Source organism: Misgurnus anguillicaudatus, chromosome 12 (genome assembly GCF_027580225.2).
Source record: "Misgurnus anguillicaudatus chromosome 12, ASM2758022v2, whole genome shotgun sequence".
NCBI lineage: Eukaryota > Metazoa > Chordata > Actinopteri > Cypriniformes > Cobitidae > Misgurnus > Misgurnus anguillicaudatus.
In genome coordinates, this window is record NC_073348.2 from 13889258 (window position 1) to 13911013 (window position 21756).

At 35.2% G+C, this 21756-nt stretch overlaps 4 protein-coding genes and 1 long non-coding RNA gene across 13 annotated transcripts; 2 read left to right on the plus strand and 3 right to left on the minus strand.

Annotated features, from left to right (window-relative positions):
* Positions 1 to 25: 25 nt before the first annotated feature.
* On the plus strand, positions 26 to 1014 carry LOC129447452 (uncharacterized). The gene is made up of 3 exons (XR_008645479.2): positions 26 to 163; positions 454 to 550; positions 861 to 1014. It is a non-coding gene; the product is annotated as an uncharacterized lncRNA (long non-coding RNA).
* Positions 1015 to 2883: 1869 nt separating this feature from the next.
* Positions 2884 to 5030, minus strand: lyrm7 (LYR motif containing 7). The gene is made up of 5 exons (XM_055209205.2): positions 4180 to 5030; positions 3934 to 4006; positions 3383 to 3453; positions 3201 to 3282; positions 2884 to 3114 (listed from the first exon to the last, which is right to left on the minus strand). The coding sequence occupies exons 1-5, from the start codon at positions 4195 to 4197 to the stop codon at positions 3041 to 3043; spliced, it is 318 nt and encodes a 105-aa protein (XP_055065180.1). The 5' UTR covers positions 4198 to 5030; the 3' UTR covers positions 2884 to 3040.
* Positions 5031 to 5100: 70 nt separating this feature from the next.
* On the minus strand, positions 5101 to 8891 carry mat2al (methionine adenosyltransferase II, alpha-like). Of its 2 annotated transcripts, none has more exons than XM_055209185.2 (9): positions 8127 to 8891; positions 7609 to 7686; positions 7337 to 7459; positions 7027 to 7139; positions 6761 to 6904; positions 6443 to 6661; positions 6162 to 6344; positions 5848 to 5985; positions 5101 to 5276 (listed from the first exon to the last, which is right to left on the minus strand). In XM_055209185.2, the coding sequence occupies exons 1-8, from the start codon at positions 8200 to 8202 to the stop codon at positions 5848 to 5850; spliced, it is 1074 nt and encodes a 357-aa protein (XP_055065160.1). In that variant the 5' UTR covers positions 8203 to 8891; the 3' UTR covers positions 5101 to 5276. The 2 variants fall into 2 exon arrangements, with proteins under 2 accessions (XP_055065160.1, XP_055065158.1); XM_055209183.2 differs by having other exon boundaries at positions 5101 to 5280; positions 5852 to 5985; positions 8127 to 8888.
* A 1457-nt stretch (positions 8892 to 10348) lies between these two features.
* LOC129447450 (vesicle-associated membrane protein 8) lies at positions 10349 to 12724 on the plus strand. The gene is made up of 3 exons (XM_055209206.2): positions 10349 to 10570; positions 11052 to 11210; positions 11405 to 12724. The coding sequence occupies exons 1-3, from the start codon at positions 10568 to 10570 to the stop codon at positions 11546 to 11548; spliced, it is 306 nt and encodes a 101-aa protein (XP_055065181.1). The 5' UTR covers positions 10349 to 10567; the 3' UTR covers positions 11549 to 12724.
* Positions 12529 to 21741, minus strand: hnrnpd (heterogeneous nuclear ribonucleoprotein D). 8 transcript variants are annotated; one of them, XR_012372495.1, is made up of 9 exons: positions 21373 to 21741; positions 17738 to 17906; positions 17354 to 17515; positions 16577 to 16712; positions 15628 to 15720; positions 15018 to 15173; positions 14256 to 14349; positions 13818 to 13916; positions 12529 to 13014 (listed from the first exon to the last, which is right to left on the minus strand). XR_012372495.1 is itself a non-coding variant. In XM_073873995.1 (8 exons), the coding sequence occupies exons 1-7, from the start codon at positions 21540 to 21542 to the stop codon at positions 14282 to 14284; spliced, it is 942 nt and encodes a 313-aa protein (XP_073730096.1). In that variant the 5' UTR covers positions 21543 to 21741; the 3' UTR covers positions 12529 to 13014; positions 14256 to 14281. The 8 variants fall into 8 exon arrangements, 6 of the variants coding, with proteins under 6 accessions (XP_073730096.1, XP_073730095.1, XP_073730093.1 ...); XR_012372494.1 differs by having other exon boundaries at positions 13818 to 14349; XM_073873995.1 differs by lacking the exon at positions 13818 to 13916 and having other exon boundaries at positions 15030 to 15173.
* Between the last annotated feature and the right edge of the window lie 15 nt (positions 21742 to 21756).

Here is a 21756-nt window from a genome sequence, read left to right on the forward strand (position 1 = left end):
ATTCGCGCAGGTGTTTGATTTCACTGCCGTGCAAACTGAAGCTGCAAACATTTGTCAGCTGACCGTCAACGCGCAGCCGCAGAAACACAGCGGTCAGCTGACCCTTATCAAAGACGCGCACTTCCGGAATACAGATATTTCACATTAAAAGTTGTAACTTTAGGTATGTGTTTTTATGTTTCCCTGAAACTAGTTAAATACGAGGATTTAAACACATTAGCTGTACAATTATAACAACTGGTATAACCACTAAACCTTCACTAATAAGAGTACATCTCATATAGAAAGGAAAAAAGAAAAACAATAATGAAAATGCATTTACATTTAGGCATTTGTCTAATGCTAAATGCCTGGTTTGTTAAAATGTCTTATTTGTGTCTATGGTATATATAAAGGGAATCAGCAAATTGCAAAAATTATTAAGACAAACTCTGGTTTACATCCTACACACAGTAGGTGGCGATAATGCATCCTACGTTTGTGTTCCCGCCAATAAAAGAAGAAGAACATTGGCGTCCATGGCATGTGGAGAGTAGCACGCTTACACGAGGTATGTTACAGACAGAAAAATAACATTCATATCGGAAAAAGGATTTACGGATGGGGTTTATTAAAAAGTTGGTTGTCCTGTGATAAATTTAAACGAATTATGCTCGTTAAATGTAGGTTTGTTATATTTGAATATTAATGCTGTCTATGACTGACCCTGTGATTAAACACACTACCCATCTGACCCTGAGAGGGGCAGGATTATTTTCTCTTATATGAGGGTCAATCTATATGTTCACCAATTTTATTTTACGTAAATACGTAAAAAGTGTTGTTGTAGTAATGGTTGTATGCATTTTCTTTATTTTCAGCCGAAGACACGAGTTTGGGATGCACGTGTGGACGAGGGATCATCCCAGTTTGTTGGATTTCTAAATATCATAGTTTGGATTATTAAATATATTTATTAATTCAAGTCATATATTTAATTGTTTGTTACAATAAACTAAATGCATTTCAATAAAATCTGTTTGTGTCTTAAATAACATAACTTCGCCGGTCGATTATGGTTTGCTGCTTGGGGAAGACACGTGGAAGGTTTTTTTAAGTTGTCCTCTAGTGGTTGGGGCTGAAACAAATACTTAAATTATATTTCTGTATGTCTGCAACCAAAAAATAAACTGGAAAATATCAAACATACAGCCATAAAAATAATACATTTACATTAACACAATCTTTAAAGGGATATTCAGCCAAAAATGAAAATTCTGTCCTTTACACACCCTCATGTTGTTACAAACCTATATACATTTCTGTGTTCTAAGGAACACAAAGGAAGATATTTTGAGAATTGTTTGTAACCAAACCGTACGTGGACCCCATTAACTTCCATAGTATTTTTTTCTACTATGGAAGTTAATGGGGTCCACAAACTGTATGGTTACAAACATTTATCAAAATGTCTTTGTGTTCATCAGAACAACAATTTTTATGGGGTTTGTAACATGATGGTGAGTAAATGAGGAAATTTTATTTTGGGGTTAATTATCCCTTTAATAACCATGTTTTTAAATTACGTCAAGTAACCTAAACAGTTAAACAATTTATATTTACAAATAGAAACACATTATGTAAAGATCCATACATTTTATTTTTGCTGTCTTTATTCATGAAGGAGCAGTTTGTAGCAAGTCATGTATTTCACGAAATAAAGTTTTTACACCCAACCTCACTGGAGTTTCTACTCATTGTAACGTGATATAAAAATATACTTTCTCTAGAGGGTATGCATTGACATCACTTTTCCACGTGACCACACTTGAACTCGCCCTGTTGAGTGGCAAACGTTCAACAAAATGCCTGGTTGAACTGTAAAACTGACTTATTATCAGCTTAAATTGAATTTAGTTGAACTTGATAGCAGAGGTGGACAATACTTAGTTACATTTTCCAACTTTATTAGGGGGATTTTTGTATTAGGAAAAAATGTACTTGGCATAGAATCATACTGTGTATTCTTTAATATAGCATATTAAAATGTATTTAATACCTAATTACATTAAAATTGTGTACTTGAGTAAAAGTATGTAAATGTACTTAAAGGCACACCAGGCAAGTCTGAGTATTATTTCTCTACTAGCTCCCCCTAGTGTCTGGGAGTAAATGCTTTATATATCTGAGACTTTACCAGACTGAAGGACACCGGGTCAGATACAGCGAAGTTGCAAGTGGGGTATTCTTCCTACACACGGTAGGGGCGGGCGAGAGGGTCTTCATTCGTCATGTAATGAGTCATTTAACCATATACCGACTTAAGAAGATGATTTATTAACATAAAAATGCTGCCTTGTGTCCCTTTAAATATTAAATGTAAAACAAAAACTTATATTTGTAAGTATTTATGAAAATTATGATAATATGCTTTGGAATGTATGTTTTCCAAAGAAAAACACTGTTAAAATAAAAATACTTGAAAAAATAAGTTTAAGTAGAAAGTAAAACCTGTGCTTGATATTGACCTTAGCAACTTGTCAACCCACCTGTGGTCTGTGGACGTTGGCATGAACGATCAATTTACTTCTCCTTTCTTTGTTTTTTGGCAGTCTATAAAACGATAGCTCTGAATTCTTGTTAATCTGTTACAGTCTATCGCACAACAGCTTTTTCCCATTTAGACACGTTTTCCCGTGTTTCCGCTGATTTCACACTGTACTCTCAAATGCTGCCGTGCTGTCTTTTGCCACTCAGTGGGCGTAACCGCAGGCACTTTCGCCAAAGTTGACGTCACATGCATACCCTCTATTGAGGCAACTACTTTCTGCATTGCTTCCTGTTTTGTCTCGCCAAAGGCAAATATAATAAGAGTCATATGACAAGTGAATACTATTTACAGTGTACAGTAGATGAAGGGTCCTTAATTTAATACATTTACATCAAGTTGTTCTCTTCGGTAAAAGTGTTTATACATCAAGCAAGTGGACTGGGAAAAAAATGGTTGAGAAAGAGAGATGTGAACTGTACAAAATGATGAGTGTCACTGACAGACAATTATTCAGGTTGTCTTTTTTCTGGGTGTATCACAGTAAGGTACATTTTCTAGCAGGAGACTCTCCCTTGGCCGTAACACTATAAATCAAAAATATAAGCAACAATTAAAAGACAAAATCAATAAACAGGCTTTTAAAATTTGTAGTTACATAAAAAATACTTACAGACTTTATTTTCCTCCACATGCTCTGCTTGTATTACATTTTCACGAAGGATTGTCTCAACTGCTCGGGCCATTTTAAGCATCTAATGGAAAAGTAAATCTCGTGATCCGACATACATCTCTGAAGATGGGAAGATGTTGCTATTTATGATGAGTTTAGGCTTACATGGTCATGCGACTTACCTCTTTAATATTTTCATCTGCTGTTTCATTTTTGTTTCTTTTGAAACCTTCATTGATTTGTAACCTAGCAGCTTTACAGTCAACAAAAAACTTGTATTAGACAATAACTAAGAAGTTAAACCGTTTTTACAAACATTTGAATGTGGATAAAGAATGAACATAAACAGCACACATTAGGCAAACATAAACTGTAAAATGAACTGAAAAAGAGTTATATTTACATAGAGATTCTTTAGTGTCGCCTCTCTGTATAATGTCCCTACTGAAAAGACCAGTTAAAACTAGCTTTAGGGAGACCAGCTGACCCATCAGCTTTATCAGGCTGCAAGACCAGCTACTTCCATAAGCCCAGCTTTGCCAAACTGGCCAAGATTCCAGCCTGATCAAGCTGGAGGGTCAGCTGGTCTTCCAGCCTGTCCAGCTAAAAGGTGTCCATACCCCCTATAAAACCAGCCACCCTGCTTAAGCTGGTTTTAGCTTAACTTTTCAGTAGGGGCATCATTTCTTGCACAAAGTGGATGATAAAAGGTCACTTAAATATTAACCGATACCTGTCAGTGCTCTGCTATCATCTTTAAATACATCTTTTCGTGTTTTGTGCAAATCTTTGAACACCCGGAGCACCTATGACAAATACAAAAAGTCGAAGATAAATAACAATTGTTGTATACTGAAATGTCTATTTGTTTTCATTCTTAATTCATGTCAACCTCATCTTAAGGAAGTTTGTCTGCAAATAAAAAGTAGCTGTTAACTAAATAAACCTGCAGAAACGAACAAATCCAGTATATAATCACCTTCATGCGTGTCCCCATCCTGCGCGTCTTATTCGTCAAATGTTTATTATCATACAGCTGTACACAGCACCACCAGCTGGACCGGAGACCACAGAGCTTTTATTTCAGAAACTACAAAAATGCTCTGCATGTCTACTTGGTGTGCTACAAAATACATTTATTGCAAATATTTTGGATGTTTCTAAACATGGTTACATACTGAATAGCAAATACCGGAAACCCTTTAAAATAAGGTTGTATTTGTATATTTATCTAACATGAACTAACAATGAGCAATGTAGTTCTCCAGCAGATATTATTATTTGTTAATGCCAATGATATTGTTAATGTTAGTTAATTGTGCACCAACTATTAATTGGTGTAACCGTTAACAGTTATTGCTAAAGGTAACACTTTATTAAAAAAAGTTTTAGTAAGTGCTGAAAGTAACATAACTAAGATTAATAAATGATGTAGAAGTAATGTTAGTTTATATTATCAAATGCATATTAACAAATCTAATATTAAGCAACCTTATTGTAAAGTGTTACCACTAGTATATCTAATATATACTGTCATGTGAAAAATAAGGTAAATATACAACCTCAGATTACTACACAACATGTTACACTGTGATTATATATTTAACAAAACTAGGCTGAAATGGAAAAAAACATGAGTGACTATGTACCCTTAATGCCTTTATAGGAATTAAAAAGGTAGCAGTCAGGTGCTGCAAATCAAATGGCCTTAATTCATTGTCACAGTTATTATTTAATGCAGTTATAAAATATATCATTTCTTTCACTAAAAAACAGTCAAATATTTCAATTTCTAATCATTCATATAACATATATATATTCAGTTCACATATATATATATATATATATTTTTCCTCTTGTATTTAAAAAACAGTAGGGTACTCTTGAAAATTACCGTATTAAAAAAAATTATTTATTTAATAGTATTAATATTCTTAAATTGTTCTGATGTTCTAATTCTTTGTTATGTTAAATATATCAGAAGATCAGTTTTTTGGGCTTTTCCCAAGGAAATTCCTCTCGTCCAAAGTGTCCGTAGCAGGCTGTTTTCTGGTAGATTGGTTTCTTCAAATCAAGCTCCCTGTAAGATGTAATTGAATGTAATACATTTTACAGATTTGTTTTATTTTAGGGAGGATATTATTTTTACACAATTTAAGCTACAAATACTTACTTACTCTAGATTTTATAAAGAATTAGAGGAATTGTTCACCCGAAATGTTTTCATCATTTACCCGCCCTCATGTTTTTAAACCGGTACAAGTTTCTTTATTCTGTAGAACACCAAGAATATATTGATAAGTGATGGTAAGCACACAGTTGATGGTACACATTGACTTCCATAGTACCGTATTTGTTTCTCCTTCTATGGAAGTCATTAAATAACTATGGAAGTCATTCAGAATATCTTCTTTGTGCTCAACAAAAGACGGAAACTCACACAGGCCCAGGACAACATGAGGGCGAGCAAATGATGACAGAATGTTTATTTTTGGGTAAACTATCCCTTTAAAGTGAATCGTATTGTGCTGTCATTGTATTAAATCCAGTCAAGAACTATATTCGTTAAAAATCTCTTATTAAACATCTAACTTTTTGGCTGCTTTCAATTAAATGTTTTCAATTAAAACGTTATGAAAAATGTCACTTACCTGACGATGACCCCGGGCCTCAGGTCAAAATTATTCTTAACAATCTCTAAAAGCTCGTCCTCATCTCTTGTCGACGTTCCATAATGAAAAATCGAGACTGATAAAGGGTGACTAATACCAATAGCATATGAGACCTATAAGAAAATAAATAAATTTTAACACTATAAATATAAACATAAGAACAAAAGCATAAAACAAAGCATAAAAACAAAAGCATAAAACAAAGCCGTGAATAATTTCATTTAGTCTTTCGAATTCAAATAGTTTATTTGTCTCATAAATACTAACTTTAATAAATAATCTGTCTTACCTGAACCAAAACTCTCCGACACAGTTTGGCTTTGACAAGTGATTTGGCCACCCAGCGGGCAGCATAAGCACCAGAGCGATCCACTTTGGAGTAATCTTTACCAGAGAATGCACCACCACCATGTCCTCCCCAGCCACCATAGGTGTCCACAATAATCTTTCTTCCTGTGAGACCAGCATCACTCTGAAAAATATATGCGCTGACTAAAAAAAAGCTAATAACAAAATAATCTGATATTAATATCAATATTCATCAACTCATCTGAAAAAAATCGTCCTTACTTGTGGACCACCACAAAGGAACTTTCCACTAGGCAAGAGGTGATAAACTGTCTTGTCATCCAAGTATTTGTCCGGGATGACCGCCTTCACTACTTTCTCCATCAGATTTTGACGGATTTCAGCCAGCGTGATGTCAGGTGTGTGCTGAACGGAGATAACCAGGGTATGAATGCGGAGAGGCTCCATAGCACCCATGTTGTCACGATATTCCACTGTTACCTATGCAATTGCAGTGCACTTGTTAATAATTAAAAACATCAGTATCTGATGTGTTTCCAGCCCTGTTAACAGAGATATTTATATTGAATGCACTTTCACCTGTGTCTTTGAATCGGGAAGAATCCAAGGACAAACTCCAGTCTTTGAAAGCTCCTTCATTTTGGCATTCAGTTTGTGAGCTAGCATGATGGTGAGAGGCATACACTCTTCTGTTTCATCAGTGGCATAGCCAAACATTAATCCCTGTTGAGAAATTACATACAACATCTAATTTTTGCACATTTTAAGTGATAAAATGGAACATCTGTATAGAGAAAGCTGGATTTTTGTAACAAGAAATAAAATGTAAAGCAGACTATTCTGACCTGATCACCAGCACCAATGTCTTCCATATCTCTGCCTTCAAACACACACTCACTAATTTCAACACACTGTGGCTGCAGTGCCACAAGCACATTGCAAGTCTTGTAGTCAAAACCTTAATGGATTTCAGGAAATAAACATGCTTTATTATGTTTTCTGTTCCATTTATGACCTTATTGCACTAATCTAGGTAAACATAGTACAGCTAAGACGTGCCAAAAGTACAGATATCTACCAACATCTGGAAAAGACTATTTGGATATATGGGTTAATAAAGTTGAACGTATGTTCTGACATGTACACAGATTTTACCTTTAGACGAGTCATCATATCCAATACTCTTGATAGTGTCTCTAACCACTTTCTCAAGATTAACAACAGCCTTTGATGTCACTTCACCACACAAAAGGATCATGCCAGTCTTCGCCACACATTCTGTTTTAGAAATTGTTCATATAAATGGGAATGTATTGAAAGGATGCCAAACCAAACACTGTTATTAAACTCACACGTTTTTTATTCAAGCACTTGTAAATAAACACAACTGCTTTTAAGCCTTTTTAATAGCACAAATGATATCATACCACATGCCACTTTGGAGTCAGGATCTTGTGCCAGATAAGCATCCAGGACAGCATCACTTATCTGATCACACATTTTATCTGTTGTTAAAACGGACATCATTAAATTATCAGTTCAGGTTTGTTTAGGAAATTTGATTTGCACAGGTGCCACATATCATTTTAACCCACAGGTAAATTCAAAACAAAGGCATAAAGCATTACTTAATAAGAAAATAGCATTATAAAATTATAAAAGGATGAGGTTCTGGTAACCATTCTAAATATCACCATTCTGTCCATGGTTGCAAGCATTAACCTCGCTGAACTAAAATCACATGATTATTGGGGCATGTACAGACACGTATAATAAAAAATGACCATTGTAAAGCATGCATTTGCATTAACAACTACGTTGTTATTATCACACGCTATTTACATTAAAACAACATAACAATGAAATGTTATGATATGTGTCAATAATCTGTCTACTTATAGTAACAGTTGGTAATGCATAAAAGCAATGTTTAATACTGACTCACCTGTATGTCCTTCTCCAACAGACTCAGATGTGAAAAGAAAAGTTTTTCCCGATTTATTATAACCAGAAGCATTCATCGTGAACGCGAAGCCAACAAAAACTACTTCAAAATCAACAAATTCCGCCTCTAGGGTTCATAAGTCTAAAGTGTGAAGAACTTCAATGGGCGTGGCCTTAGAACCATACAGTCTTTGCTTTAGCCATTGACAGACAAATAGAGATCTTTAAAACAATTATCACTATGGAATAAAAAGTGATTTAAATGGAAAAAGTCATCTGATATTTTAATCTAGCTCGAAACTCGCGTTATATTGTTGCGGTATTTTAAAGTGGCCGCTATGGCACAAAAGGAGGTTGGGCGTGTCCAAAGCATAAACACAATAAATACATAGAGCGCCCATTAAGCGCTTTGGTCCAATATAGCGCTACTTATTTGATCCGTTGCTGTTATAAACAACGCAATAACGGTTACGTTTACCACCAGTTTCAGTTATTTTCAATTTACGAGTATAAAAGCGTTTAGTTACTTAAGAATCTTGAATTCAGCGGTCAATGCTGAGTCTATGTCTATGGTCCAAATACCCACTCTTCAGATCGCAGACACAGTCCTGACTTTAGAGATAAGAAAAACGTTATTAAATCGGTTAATGTATTAGGCTACATACGGACTACTGAACAACAGACACTTATAAAAGCGTATTTGAAAGTGCCATTGGACCAAATTACCGGAAATACATCATGGACTAAACAAGTGGTCAAATGAAACGTGGGTATTTGCAACCCGTTATTTCGATTGGCGTAACAGGTATTAATTATTGCTTTAAGTTTGTTTTATAAAATCTCCACGTTGTGCATAACAGTACCCCCGAGATGTTGTACATTTACTTTAAACCACTGCTTCTTACTTTAATAATTTGCCTTTTAATCTCGTCACGTTACTCACTAAAGATTAGTTTGAAACAGTGTATATCTTTTTTATCAGGAATAAACCACAGAATTAAAAAAAACGATTTTAAATAATATATTTCTTGGGAGAAACTTGTTTTTAAATATACAGTTTAGTGGGTAAGTTGGGCCTCCAAGCGCCCCCTTGAGGGGTGAAACTAAACTAAAATAGATACACGAGCAAGCAAAATTTTCTGCCTACAAAAAGTGCCTTCGTGGCACCGGAAATGATTTACATAGATTTTTGCGCGTCATGACCTACAGTTTTTAAAGCGTCCGCTAGATGGGAGCCTTGTCCCATTGAAAGATCTAAAAAAAAGTTAAAGTGTGGTTTACAATACAGAAAAACCCACTGCAAGACAGGCCATACACTAAGTCAGCCTTGACTAAAAATGTAACTTAAAACCTAAACTAAAATGATTAAATTGTATATTTTTTGTCTAACTTTCTTTATTAATTGAGAACTTGTTTGCAGTATCTCTCAAGTATTACCTTCCTAATACTTGTTGCATGCCAGAACACTCAGAAAATGTGCCCAATAGAGTCCTGCAAAGAAATTGTGTATAATAAAAAATTAATAGGTATAGGACGTATATTAGTCTAAAACCTTTAGGGGCGATTTCCCAGAGACGGTTTATCTACAAACTAAAATGCATGTTTGAGCTGCCTTAATAAAAAAAAAACACCTTGCATTGGCACAATTAACATACATCCATGCTGTTGTTTTGTCTCAAGATGCACACCTTTTTTTTGTAAGATTTGCTTGTAAAAACAATATTTCCTTATACAACTATGGCCTAGTACTAGATTAATCTAAACCCTGTCTGGAAAAACTGCTCAAGTAGGCCTTGTCACATTCAATAAAGCCATTATTTGGCTCAGTGTATATGCACAATTCAGATATTTTTATATGAAAGGGACCGCCTCTAAGCCGTTGTATGGAATCTTAAATTTCGGCAGATCAGCAATTATACATTTATAATCAATTTCTGGAAATGCATGTTCTCAGATTGCTTTATAAACAAACGTTTGATGTGAAATATACATAAAACAGCCCAGCCCAGTAGTTTGACACATTGGGAATAAAAACATGCAGTGAATGTCACTCTTGTATCAACTACCTTTGTTAAAAACTCAGAAAAAACCATTGTTCCTTGCCCATTGTAGTCTACATAAGCAAAGGTCTTACGTCAAGTCTTTGCAAAGCAGATGGTGGGCTGGGCCAATGTGAAAACCCCACAAAGAGCCAATAGGAAGTATTGTACTCTTAGGATGTGGTTAATGTGCAATCTGACTGGGAGGGGAAGCTCTGTTTGCAAATGAGCTCTATAACATTTCATCCTGTTCCTTCGTGCCTGTATCGCAGCTAACAGGAATGAGAAGTTTCCTCTTTAAACCTTACATTCAAGCAATGCGAACAATATCAGGGTAAAGTTAAGCAACTGAGCACCAAGAGTTAAATTTGAGATCCCGGGGAAGTTACTTAACAACACAAGTATGGTAAGTACACATGAAAGTCTCGGTTGTTTGTTAGTGAAATGTTTATTTAAATAGATATTTGTTCAAAGGTTCGACCAACCTGTCAAGATGTTTACCTGTTAAGTGTTTAAAGATAAAGGTTACAAACTCATTTTGTTTTAAAGATACAATTACATTGTTCATTTCAATGTTTAATAGCAATACATGCAGACTAAGCTGTATAGCTTTATCTAGATCTTTGGACTCAGCAGCATATGACTCTGTCAGGAAGTCCATGGCTGCCACTTGAAGGAAGAGGTGGCAAATTAAAATGTCAATAAAGCAGTGTCACACTATCCTGTCGTGCGCATATATTCCAGTATCAGATAACAGAAAAATAGCCATGGGGCATTTTCTACTTGCCATTTTTTAAGTATTCGGAAAATGTGTGCATGTGCTGGCGTGTGTGTGTAGTTAGAGTATGGTTGTCTAAAAAAGTCCTTCTGCTTGAAATCTTATGTAGGCTGACTACAGCACAGAACCGGCACCTACAAAACTCACTCAAGTTCAGGATCAAGTTAATGATGTTAAAGTGATTCTGAAAGACAACATTAACAAAGTTCTGGAGCGAGGAGAGAAATTAGATGACCTCATCGGCAAAACAGATGATCTTCAAGCAACGGTAAGTCTTCAAGATCTGCTATCTATACATACATACAAAATCTGTTTATAATTCTGAACTTTCGTGAAATTTTAAAAGAACATTAAGGTGGTTAACATGGTGGCAGCTGATCATGCTAAGGGCAAAATATGCTTAACAAAACTCTATAAGACATTAACCATATTTTATTTCTATAATCATCTGCCTTTGTTTAGGCCGACTCATTTCAAAGGACATCCACACGTGTTGCCAGAAAGATGTGGTGGAAAAACACTAAGATGATGATTATAATTGGTGTGGTAGTGCTTGCTGTCATTGTGTTAATCATTCTGTTGGCAACGGGTGTGATCCCCTCATAACAATATATAACTCGTTGTAAATTATAATTTGATGACATTTTCACTGTGAAAGTAATTTTTTTAATTTTAAGGGATATCTGTCAATAGATTTAGTGTACATATGATTTTTCTGCTTTGTCTCATAAGACAATTTTCCTAATCATAAAAATATTTTTAATGTGACTGGAACCACAAAAAAACTTTGTAAATACTAAATAAATGATTTACTAGAGCAATCTTTTAAATTAACCACTGTAACAAAGTTAACATGGCAAGACTTAATTGGTAAACTATTTAATATCTCATAAACAATAAAAATGGTAATAGTATACAGGGGAAAACATCGAAATGACAAAAATCAGTGGACCTTTGAATCTTCAGTAGTTTTTAATGTTGTAATCTCTTTTATGATGATGCCTTATGTGACTTCTGAAATGGATTTTCAAACTTTAAAGTACTTATTACACTAATTTTATACTTGACAAACAGTTGAGGGTTTTTTTCAAGCAAGTTTTTATACAGAAATTCTTGATTGGCCTGTAATTATATGTGACCCTACCTGTAAAAAACTGAAAATGTACTGTTTTCTACATAAAATAATCCTATATAATGTGAAGAACATTGCTTCATGACAAAGTTTGTCATATTTAAAAAGTAAAATCAGTGAGATTTATTAAACTTGAATGCTTCTAATCTCAGGATTAGATTACAAGAAAGGGTCATGTATTGTTATAAAAGGCTGTATGGCAGAATAAAGCATGCTTATGTTTATGTGGACTGTGGTTATCCTCTTCTCATCTCATTTGTCACTTTTAGGTTATTGTTATTAAATAACTGAAATTTCAGACTAATACATTCATGAGCTTTTTTAAGTTTGACAGCTGTGGTCCACATCCACTTTAATTATATGGACTGATATTCATAGAAAATGTAAATTTTCTGTTGAAAATCATACAGATATGGAAAGACAGGAGGGTGAATAAATGATGAAAAAAACTTAGTTTGGGTTAAACTAGTCCTTTAATATCTGAAAAATTTGACTGGCTTCAACCTTGTACACTATATTATCTATTGTCTCATTCAATGGTTTACATAACTCTGTAGCAAAATACTGCAATATGAAATGAATATTAAATGGCCTACACTCTGTACACTCTCTCTGTATGCAATAAATTAAAAGATCTGTATACAAAAAAACTCTAAATGATTTGTGGTTTCTATTAATCATTGTACTCAATTAGGATGAGATAAGCTACCACAATCTCTAGATTAACAAAGGGCAAAAAATAAACACAACAACAAAACTTAAGATAAGTTTCATAATCCAACACTTCAATGTAATTTCTCATAATTGCAAAACTGGTGAAATAATTGGTGACCTAATGCTTATGACACATGCAATAATAAATGTAGTAACGTGTTGACCAACATGTCTCGATGTCTTGCTCACTCTCCTTTCAATCTTGACCTTTAATGCATCTTACACTCTGAAAAACAAAAAACAAAATATTAATAATGCTTGACAAAGACAAAACTATATAAAATGTAATGGAATCCCAATTCTTAATTATTTCAATATGAAGACAAAAAAATAGAATAATAGAAAATACAGTAATATGCAATTAATTAAAGTCCATTAGCTAAACAACTTTGTGCAACCAGCAGAATAATTGTAAAAATTGAGTTCATAACACTGAATGCAAAATCTTCAATCGAACAGAAAAGGAAAGCATTACAAGCAAAGTTCCCACAGACAATATGTCCCTTGCAAGATTTCAAAAGGTTAAAAAAGAGGATTTGTTAGATGAAATTAACATTGTTTACAGGTGATGCTTTTTCCACCGCTGTCAGCAGAAAATCACACAATACAAATGTAAAAAAAGCACTTCTCCAGCGCAGCGGCATCCAAGTACAAACCGGAGCTTTTAGCTCATGGACTACAGGATATTACAGCTACACGAGCTACAAATAAGGAAAAGCAAGCAATTACAGGTAAGATTAGAAGTGCATATTAACACTGGAGAAAGTCCAGAGAAAGCCGTACGTCCTTCAAAAAGTGAACAGTTAATTTTATTTTTCCGGCTCTCGACATATTTTACCATTACTTGATGGCGCCTGTAAAAAATGGCATTACATTATATTATAATATTACACAAAAAAAAACAATCCCGATATGTTTTACAAGGAACATTAAAAAAATTGAAGATTAAAGCTTGACGTATCCCTTTTTATGTTTTTGTTGCTGTAGTTGTTTTTTACAATTCGTATACAGGATGTTGGAAGACCATACCAAATGGGAGCATTCGAGAGCGTACGCCTCTCGTACCCTGTCCGCATTGAGCGGGCCTGAGAATCGGGAAGTCAGCTCATGGCCTGCAAGAAGTCCCCGCTGGCAGGTACAAACAAGGTATATGTCAGAGTTAGAGGAGACAACATTCTTCTGTTTTCTTTCCTTGTAAATCCATTTTTTTCTGGTACCCATTAAGCAGTACTGTACCTGTTAAATTTTACAGTTACATAATGGCAAGAAACAGCCGAAAGCCAGCTGTTACATTACTGCCAAAAGACCAAAGTCTCTATGTTACCACTACTGTAAAGCACTTCAGGGTGCTGTGAAACTTTAAAGAAAAAAAATTAAGCAATGTTGATTACAAAAGATCAAATGGTACTTTATAAACTGTTTATAACAAAAAAATAATGGCTCACATTAAGCGGCACTACGACATACCTTTATGTTTCTGGTGAACTTTTAAGTTAATATGGCTTGTAACTGTTTTGGTGGCCACCTCGCCTTGGGGATTTGCCGTAACTGCTCTGCTGATCTAAAGGTAGGAGCAAAAAACACAAACAATGCAAATGCCTACGGTTAAATTCGTAGCCATATGCCATATCGAGAATATCTCTGAGTGATATTTTTTTAAAAAGCCATGTACCATTAAAGAATATGCACCCTCAGAATAAAATAATATGCCAATTTTTTAAAAATATAATTTGACGTGATACTTGCAAGATACTTACGTTAATAGTACTCAAACATTTTGCAAAATACTGTACTCTGAAAATATGGTGAGACAAAAATTTGTGCAGTGAATGAATGAATGTTTGAAAATGATTTATTTTTTACTAAAAACGCCCACTGGCCAGTGGTAATTTTTTGCATGGCCTACAGATTTACATCTTCGTTTATTGTCCAATGGATTCAAGGCACTTTGACAAATGTGTTCAAGCTAAGACATCCCTTTCTATTTAGCACCATAGTTATTATAATACATATGTACAATATAGCTTTGTGCAAGCAAGCCTTCCCTGTAAGACATAAGCAATTAAAGCAATAAGCTAGAGTTCCTTGCATAGGCATATATAATACAAGCATGTGCATTCTGCGCAGATAATTTAGTGCACAATTGTCATAGTCCAGGAAGAGTACCAACAATCCATGATACAATATATCCTTAGTTTTTCATCTGCGTTCACAAACAGTATTACATACTGCTGTAGTCACCATAGCCGTAGTAGTTGTTGTAACCCGAGTAATCATAGCCCCCGTATCCACCATAGCCTTGATTGTTGTAGCCATAATTTCCGTAATTTCCATAACCTTGATTCCAGTAATTTCCATATCCTTGGTTCCAATTCTGATTTGGACCTGTAACAGAGATTGAATTCAAGCAGCAAACATGACAAACAATTTGAATTTAAATGGAATAAATTGGATTGATACATTTTGTCTGTCCCACAGTGGAAACCAACATGATTTTACTTATCGAGTTGTATTTCATTTTACAGTTTACTTGGGTAACATATAGGGGCGGTTTCCCGGACAGGGCTTATACTAGCCCCAGAGTAAAATGCATGTTGAGCTGCTTTAATTTAAAAACACCTTGTCCTTTGTAATTTTAACATATTTCATTGACATTGTTTTGTCTTAAGATGCACACCTGTAGTGTTTTTTGTAAGGAATGTTTGTAAAAACTTCTTAAATGACCTCATATTAAAAAGGCATAGTCCTGGATTAACCTAAACCCTGTCCGGGAAACCACCCCATAGGGCTACATTTCAATATAGCATCTGCTAAAAGAAGGTATAAGCCTCACGCCTACCGCCTCTCCCTCTAGATCTAAATGTGTAACCTCCTCTTCCACCCCATTGCTGTTGTTGCTGGTACTGCTCTTTTGACATGGCCACCTTGATCTCACACTGCAGACACAGATGTACAGATTTCACATCATCAGTAACACAAAAATTACAGACCAAATCCAGTTTAACACTACTATTATATTAATTATCCCCCCCCCCCAAAAAAAAAAAAAAAAAAAAAATATATATATATATATATATATATATATATATATATATATATATATATATATATTCCTTATAGTATTGGGTAAAAATATTCATTAATATAAGTTGCCACGCTGTTATAACAAGAACATTTATAACATTTCTTTTTTAGGAGATAATGCAGTTTTTTGTTATACTGATGCATGTGGATTAACTTTACAAAATGTAAAATGTTTTGCAACATTAGCACAAATCGAAACTAAACATGCTTAATGTATGGAAAAAAAACAGTAACAGAAGTGTTTACTTAACTACTTTGTTTGCACATACATTTATCAATTTCAATTTTTATGTTGTAGCGAATAACTACAACATTATGATAAGAACTAGGAAATTATTAAAACTGTGTGCAACAACCACAATCCTGCACAGAATTTCAGGCTTTAATATTAAACACATTAACTGAGTCTAATTTTGAAGGCTGCATCCTTTGGAGGTCACATTTGTCGGCCATATTTGTTGATGTTCTCTTATTTTAGGGAAAATATAATCAAATGAACCTTTAATCCTCATAAGACATAGTCACTGTAGTTTTATTCTTATTTTGAAATGTAACGATTGCTTTCCTAAAATAAGACCTTAAAAAATAAACTTTGATGACCGTGATGGCGGCAGACAAGTGTGACCTTCAGAGGACGCGATCTTCAAAATGAGATGCTGCTATCATGTATTATGTTAAACAGCAGGATCATGCTTAATGGTATGCACACTTGCTTAAACCGATGTTATGGTACTTCTTCTCCATAACTTTCTTTACTGTTTCCTCCTCTTTGAACGTTATGAAACAGAAACCTCGCCGTTTATTTGTCTTATTCTCCATTGGCAGCTCAATGGATTCCACCTAGGGGAAATACATACATGAAACACTCAAATATACAAAAATTTAATATGTATGGCGGGGTATATGAGATTCGTCAACAGCCCTATTTGGACAAGATGGATTTTACAGGTGGAACTCTGAAAAAAAACATGCTTCTCAGATGTCCTCTTTGTTTTTAATCCCTTTCAAATCGGCCATGTCTGTTTTTCTCTCAAGACCTCTGCAAAAATGACCTACTGTTTTTCGCCAAACTCAGAGGTCCTCTGAGAAATTTAATTCCGCCTGAATGTCTGTGTTTGCCAGCAATATCTTTTTTAAAAATGCAGTTCTTTTTGTGTTTTGGCCAACACGATCTGCCATATAGTCTAACTAATGCGCTTATATTGTACTTTCTGTGTCCCATTCATTTAGACATGGATGTTTTTTCCATTCGGCAGAACAAAAAATTTAATCAAGGCGAGCCAAATCTCAAACACTGTTAAGACTGGCCAATGTACCTCTTATTTTGGTCCACTACAGAATGGTAATGTTAATTAATAAAGATAATAAATTGTTATTAATCATGATATCTTAATTTCTATGGGTTTACTATTAGTTGCCAACTAAAGGCTACATTAAATCTTTTCATTTAAAAAGCAAAAAAACATGCTCTTTCTCTATACCTCTCCAAAAGCATCAAAGTACTCTCTGATCTTCTCCTCTGGAGTATCTGGGGAAAGTCCTCCTACAAAGATCTTCTTCACAGGCTCTTTGGACTTCATGGCTTTTGCCTTCTTAGGGTCTATCACTTTTCCATTGAGTTTGTGTTCCTTTAGCGTGATCACCTTTATCAAGAAACAAATGAATCACGGTTGGGTAAAATAGATTAATATAAGCAATAACTGAAATTAAACTTTAGTTGGGAACAAATTACTTGGAAAAATAAAAGCATAAAAACACAGCAGGCACACTATACACCCACTGACCAATGTACCAGCAAATTACAATAATCTCTTGTTATAGCAATACGGTGTACAATCATTTAAGGATCCAGTCTGCACAGATACCTTTTCCACACTTTCTGCCTCTTTAAACAGAACAAAGCCAAATCCTCTGGATCGGCCTGTCAAAGGATCCAATTTTAAGGTGCAGTCGACCACTTCCCCAAACTTGGAGAAATAATCTTTCAAGTCTTTCTTAGTTGTGTCCCAACTCAACCCTCCAACAAACATTTTCCTGAAAGTAAAAAGACATGATATGAGGATGGGCGTGTGCTTTAATGTGTGGAGTTTTGAGTCAGTTTGATCTAGTTTTTAAAGTGGCCATAAAACTGACTTATTTTCCCCGTGGTGATGTATATATGAGTGAAAGGCTTCTGAAAGGAGGAAAGGCGGGGCTGGACTTGAATTCATCCACCGAGAACTGAATGGATTGTTTAAAGTTGGGTCATGTTGCTATACGCCTTATTCACCCTGCCGCCATGTTGATTCCAAAACGAGGCTGTGAGGAATAAACGTCCAGAGCGTGCGCTTTAAACCTATTGTTTTGTACCGGGATGCTGGTCATTTAGCCAATAAAACACTGAAAATACATCATTTGACAAATTTCCACAGGCCAAAGAACCTCAGAAATCATGGATTGTTTAAATTAGAAGGGACATATGACCTAATTTGAGATAAGTATAGCGCGTGGTGTAAATAATATCCGTTTTGGATATTAGCCTGTTGGTTAATCGCTAATTTCTAATGTTGTAAGCATGTTTACTTAAAAAAAAAATTGTGCAACAATACAATATTTTATGACAACAACTAAATATATATATCCAGTTTGTATAAAACATGAGCGTATGTCCCATGTATTTTCTCCGTTATGTTTTGTCAAGACATGAACATTAACTTAATAACATGTGACTGACTTGATTAAAAGCTATTTACGTGATAGTTTATTGTGCAAGTATTGTTAGATGTAAAATCCCATATGAACCCCAAAGTTGTGTAACTTACAAATGTTATTTAGTTAGAAATAAATCTTGGGGGGGTCACGTGATGCAGCTGAGCTAGAAGGACGCGTTCCTGGATGCTCTCCAAAACTTTATTCTTAAAAACACTCTTAAAAAAAGTTAGAAATGAATCCTCCTGCTGTTGGTTCCGGTCAATGTGCTTAAAAAAAGACTTACCGGAGGAAAGTTTTTATAATGTATTTATGCCTTGCGTTTTTGTAATCTGTACAAAAAAATTGGAGTTACGTACTTAGTTATAGGACTATATAGGGCTTGCACACCAACGCTTTTACGCCCGCGACCGGCGCATGTTTTCAATTGTTTCCAATGGAAGAGCGGCGTTTTTTCCGCATTAAAGGCCGGCGCTCTGTGGTTTTTCCGCACTGAGTGCCGAGAGTTGAAGGAGATTCAACTTTAAGTGAAAAACTCTGGTTGTCAATGTCAGTTCTTCTCACACACCCGTCTGATCACAATGGAAAAGGGGTTGGACAAGTATCACAACAACCAACCGGTTTACAGCTCAAGTATCAGCTACCAAAGTGCTCAGCTAAAGAAAACTGTCACTCAGCTGAAAAACAGCTGGCATTCGGCATCCTCCAGGCGTTTTCAGCCACGTTTAAAAGTTTTGGTGTGCACAACCCCTTAATGGGAAACAGTTGTTGCGCGATAGACTGTACCAACAGATTAACAAGAATTCAGTTATCGTTTTACAGACTGCCAAGAAACACCGAAAGGAGAAGTAAATGGATCGTCCATGCCAACGTCCACTGACCACAGGTGGGTTGACAAGTTGCTAGGTTCACTGTCAAGTCTAAGTACATTAAATTTTTGCCGACATTTATACTGAAATACTGACATTGTCGAGGCAACTGCTAGAACAGCCAGCCATTTTGTTGAATGTTTTGCCACTCAAATACAGCTAACTATCGTGTTACTTTTTTCCTACAATAGTGTGTCGATATTTCGACCTGTACTATCGATATTTTAAAAACCTTTAATAATCCATCTGTGTGCATTAAACGACCTCCTCTGCTGCTGCTGTAGTTGTCACTGTCCAGTTGTCTGTCATATACGGCCATTCAGCTAATGTCTCAGAAGTTAGGGGGAGTAAAAAAATGGCAAAAATTTTAAAAACACCTGCAGCTTTCATGTGGACGCACTTTGGCTTTAAAAAAAATCAGCTCTTTTTTTTACATCTACAGTGCGCAATATAACATGTGCTCATGTTTCACGTGTAAAAAATGCGGTATTTTCACACAATTTACTTATCTGTATACCACTGTTTTCACTGTCCTAAAACGAGCTGATGTCTTCCTTGTTCTATGAAGTCCCTCTTCAGAAATACGTGTCGAGTTCTGATTGTGTAGTTTGTTTAGTGTGTTGTGATTCGACAGCAGCTTAGCTTAGCAGAGCCTTTTGAGCCAAAGCTGGCGTCTGACGTATTCCTATGGGCGGAGTTTAGTCAAAAAGTTTTATTGACGTCATTCAATCGGGAAGTAGAGGGCTGTAGTCCAAACCGGGTGTTCGCTGTAGGCTTTAAAAGGGGAATTCTGTTAAGAAAAAATATCGTCTGGCAGTGAACTTTGAGCGTTATCATTTTGAAGCTATTATGTATGCTCTAACAAAACAACATTACAGACTAACTAAAGTTTGAAAAATAGGATCAGGAAGAACATGACCTATAAGCTGAGCTCTTAAATATTATATGGACTCAAAACAGACACATTTTTTATGAAATGCATCTTATCCTAGAAAATCAAATCCTAGTTTTTAACCTTATTTTTGGATATGGTATGAATGATGATATTAATATCTACATTTGCAATCTAGTCGTTTAAAATATGGCTTTAGAGTATGGCAGACACCACAGTCTACGATATTTGTGTTTGACGTAGGACAAATTGTCAACTACCCTTTTACATACTATATGCCTTTGTTATTTACAATGTAACCTTATTGAACAAAAGATTTAAAATGCATTGTTAAAGTTAACATTTTCTTTAGTGTTACATGCTATATTCAGTCAAAATTTATTTTAAACAGCATGTCACTATTTTTTGGAATTACACATTCCACTGTAATGATATTTAATATTAATTGAAAAACAACATGAAATATCAGAATCATTAATCTGTCAAAGTTTGAATGACAAAAAGTACAAACTGCATTTGTAAAGCAAGACAACCGTTTCAAATGCTGTCATTGAACACCACAGTTTACAATATTTTTGTTTGATGTTGGACAAATTGTCAACTACGCTTTTACATACTATATGCCTTTGTTATTTACAATGTGACCTGGTGAACCAGCACATCACATACTGGAAAAATATACGTATCTGTTTAGAAGACGTTCACGAGATTTGTTAGGCGGAATTTGAATGGCAAATGCGCTTGGCAAAATATTTACAACTTGGTCAATATTCACAGGTCAATAATAAAAATGAATAAATAAAGCCTTATGTTTAGCCTACAGAATTAACACGGATCGCCCTTTAAGTCAATTGGCCTAACTAGCAGCATACCACCTGTGTCCCTCGTTTGTTTGAATGAAACACGTCACTACTTACAATTAAAAAGACCATAGAGTTGACAAATAGGAAAAAACTAATAAACTAAATAAAAACACAACTGACTCGTACAAGCAAATAACATGTTTAACATTATCTGTTGCAGTCTACATATGAACACTGTGACAACTCACCCTTCATCTTCCTCATTTTTACTTGCGTCTATCTTAGACCCCTCTGTCTCTCCCTGGCCTCCGTCATCTGCCCTAGCGACCCCCTGCTCTTCGCCAAAAGCTCCTTCATCGTCTTCCTCCATCGTCATCATCATCATCGGGTCTTCGCCCAAAGTCTGCTCCTCAGACATGATTGACGAGCTATTGGCGCAACCACGCGATGCGGCCGATTCTTTTTGACAATTGTGTGAGTAAATTTGTAAAAATAAATGTGTGTACAATCGTGTTAGTTGGGTTCAGAATTGCGTTTTCGTCGGTTTGTTGTAGGGCTGTCGATAGCAACAGAGAACACTCACAAAATGGCTGTGGGGCGGAAGTTGGACGTGATGACGTCAGTTTTGAAAC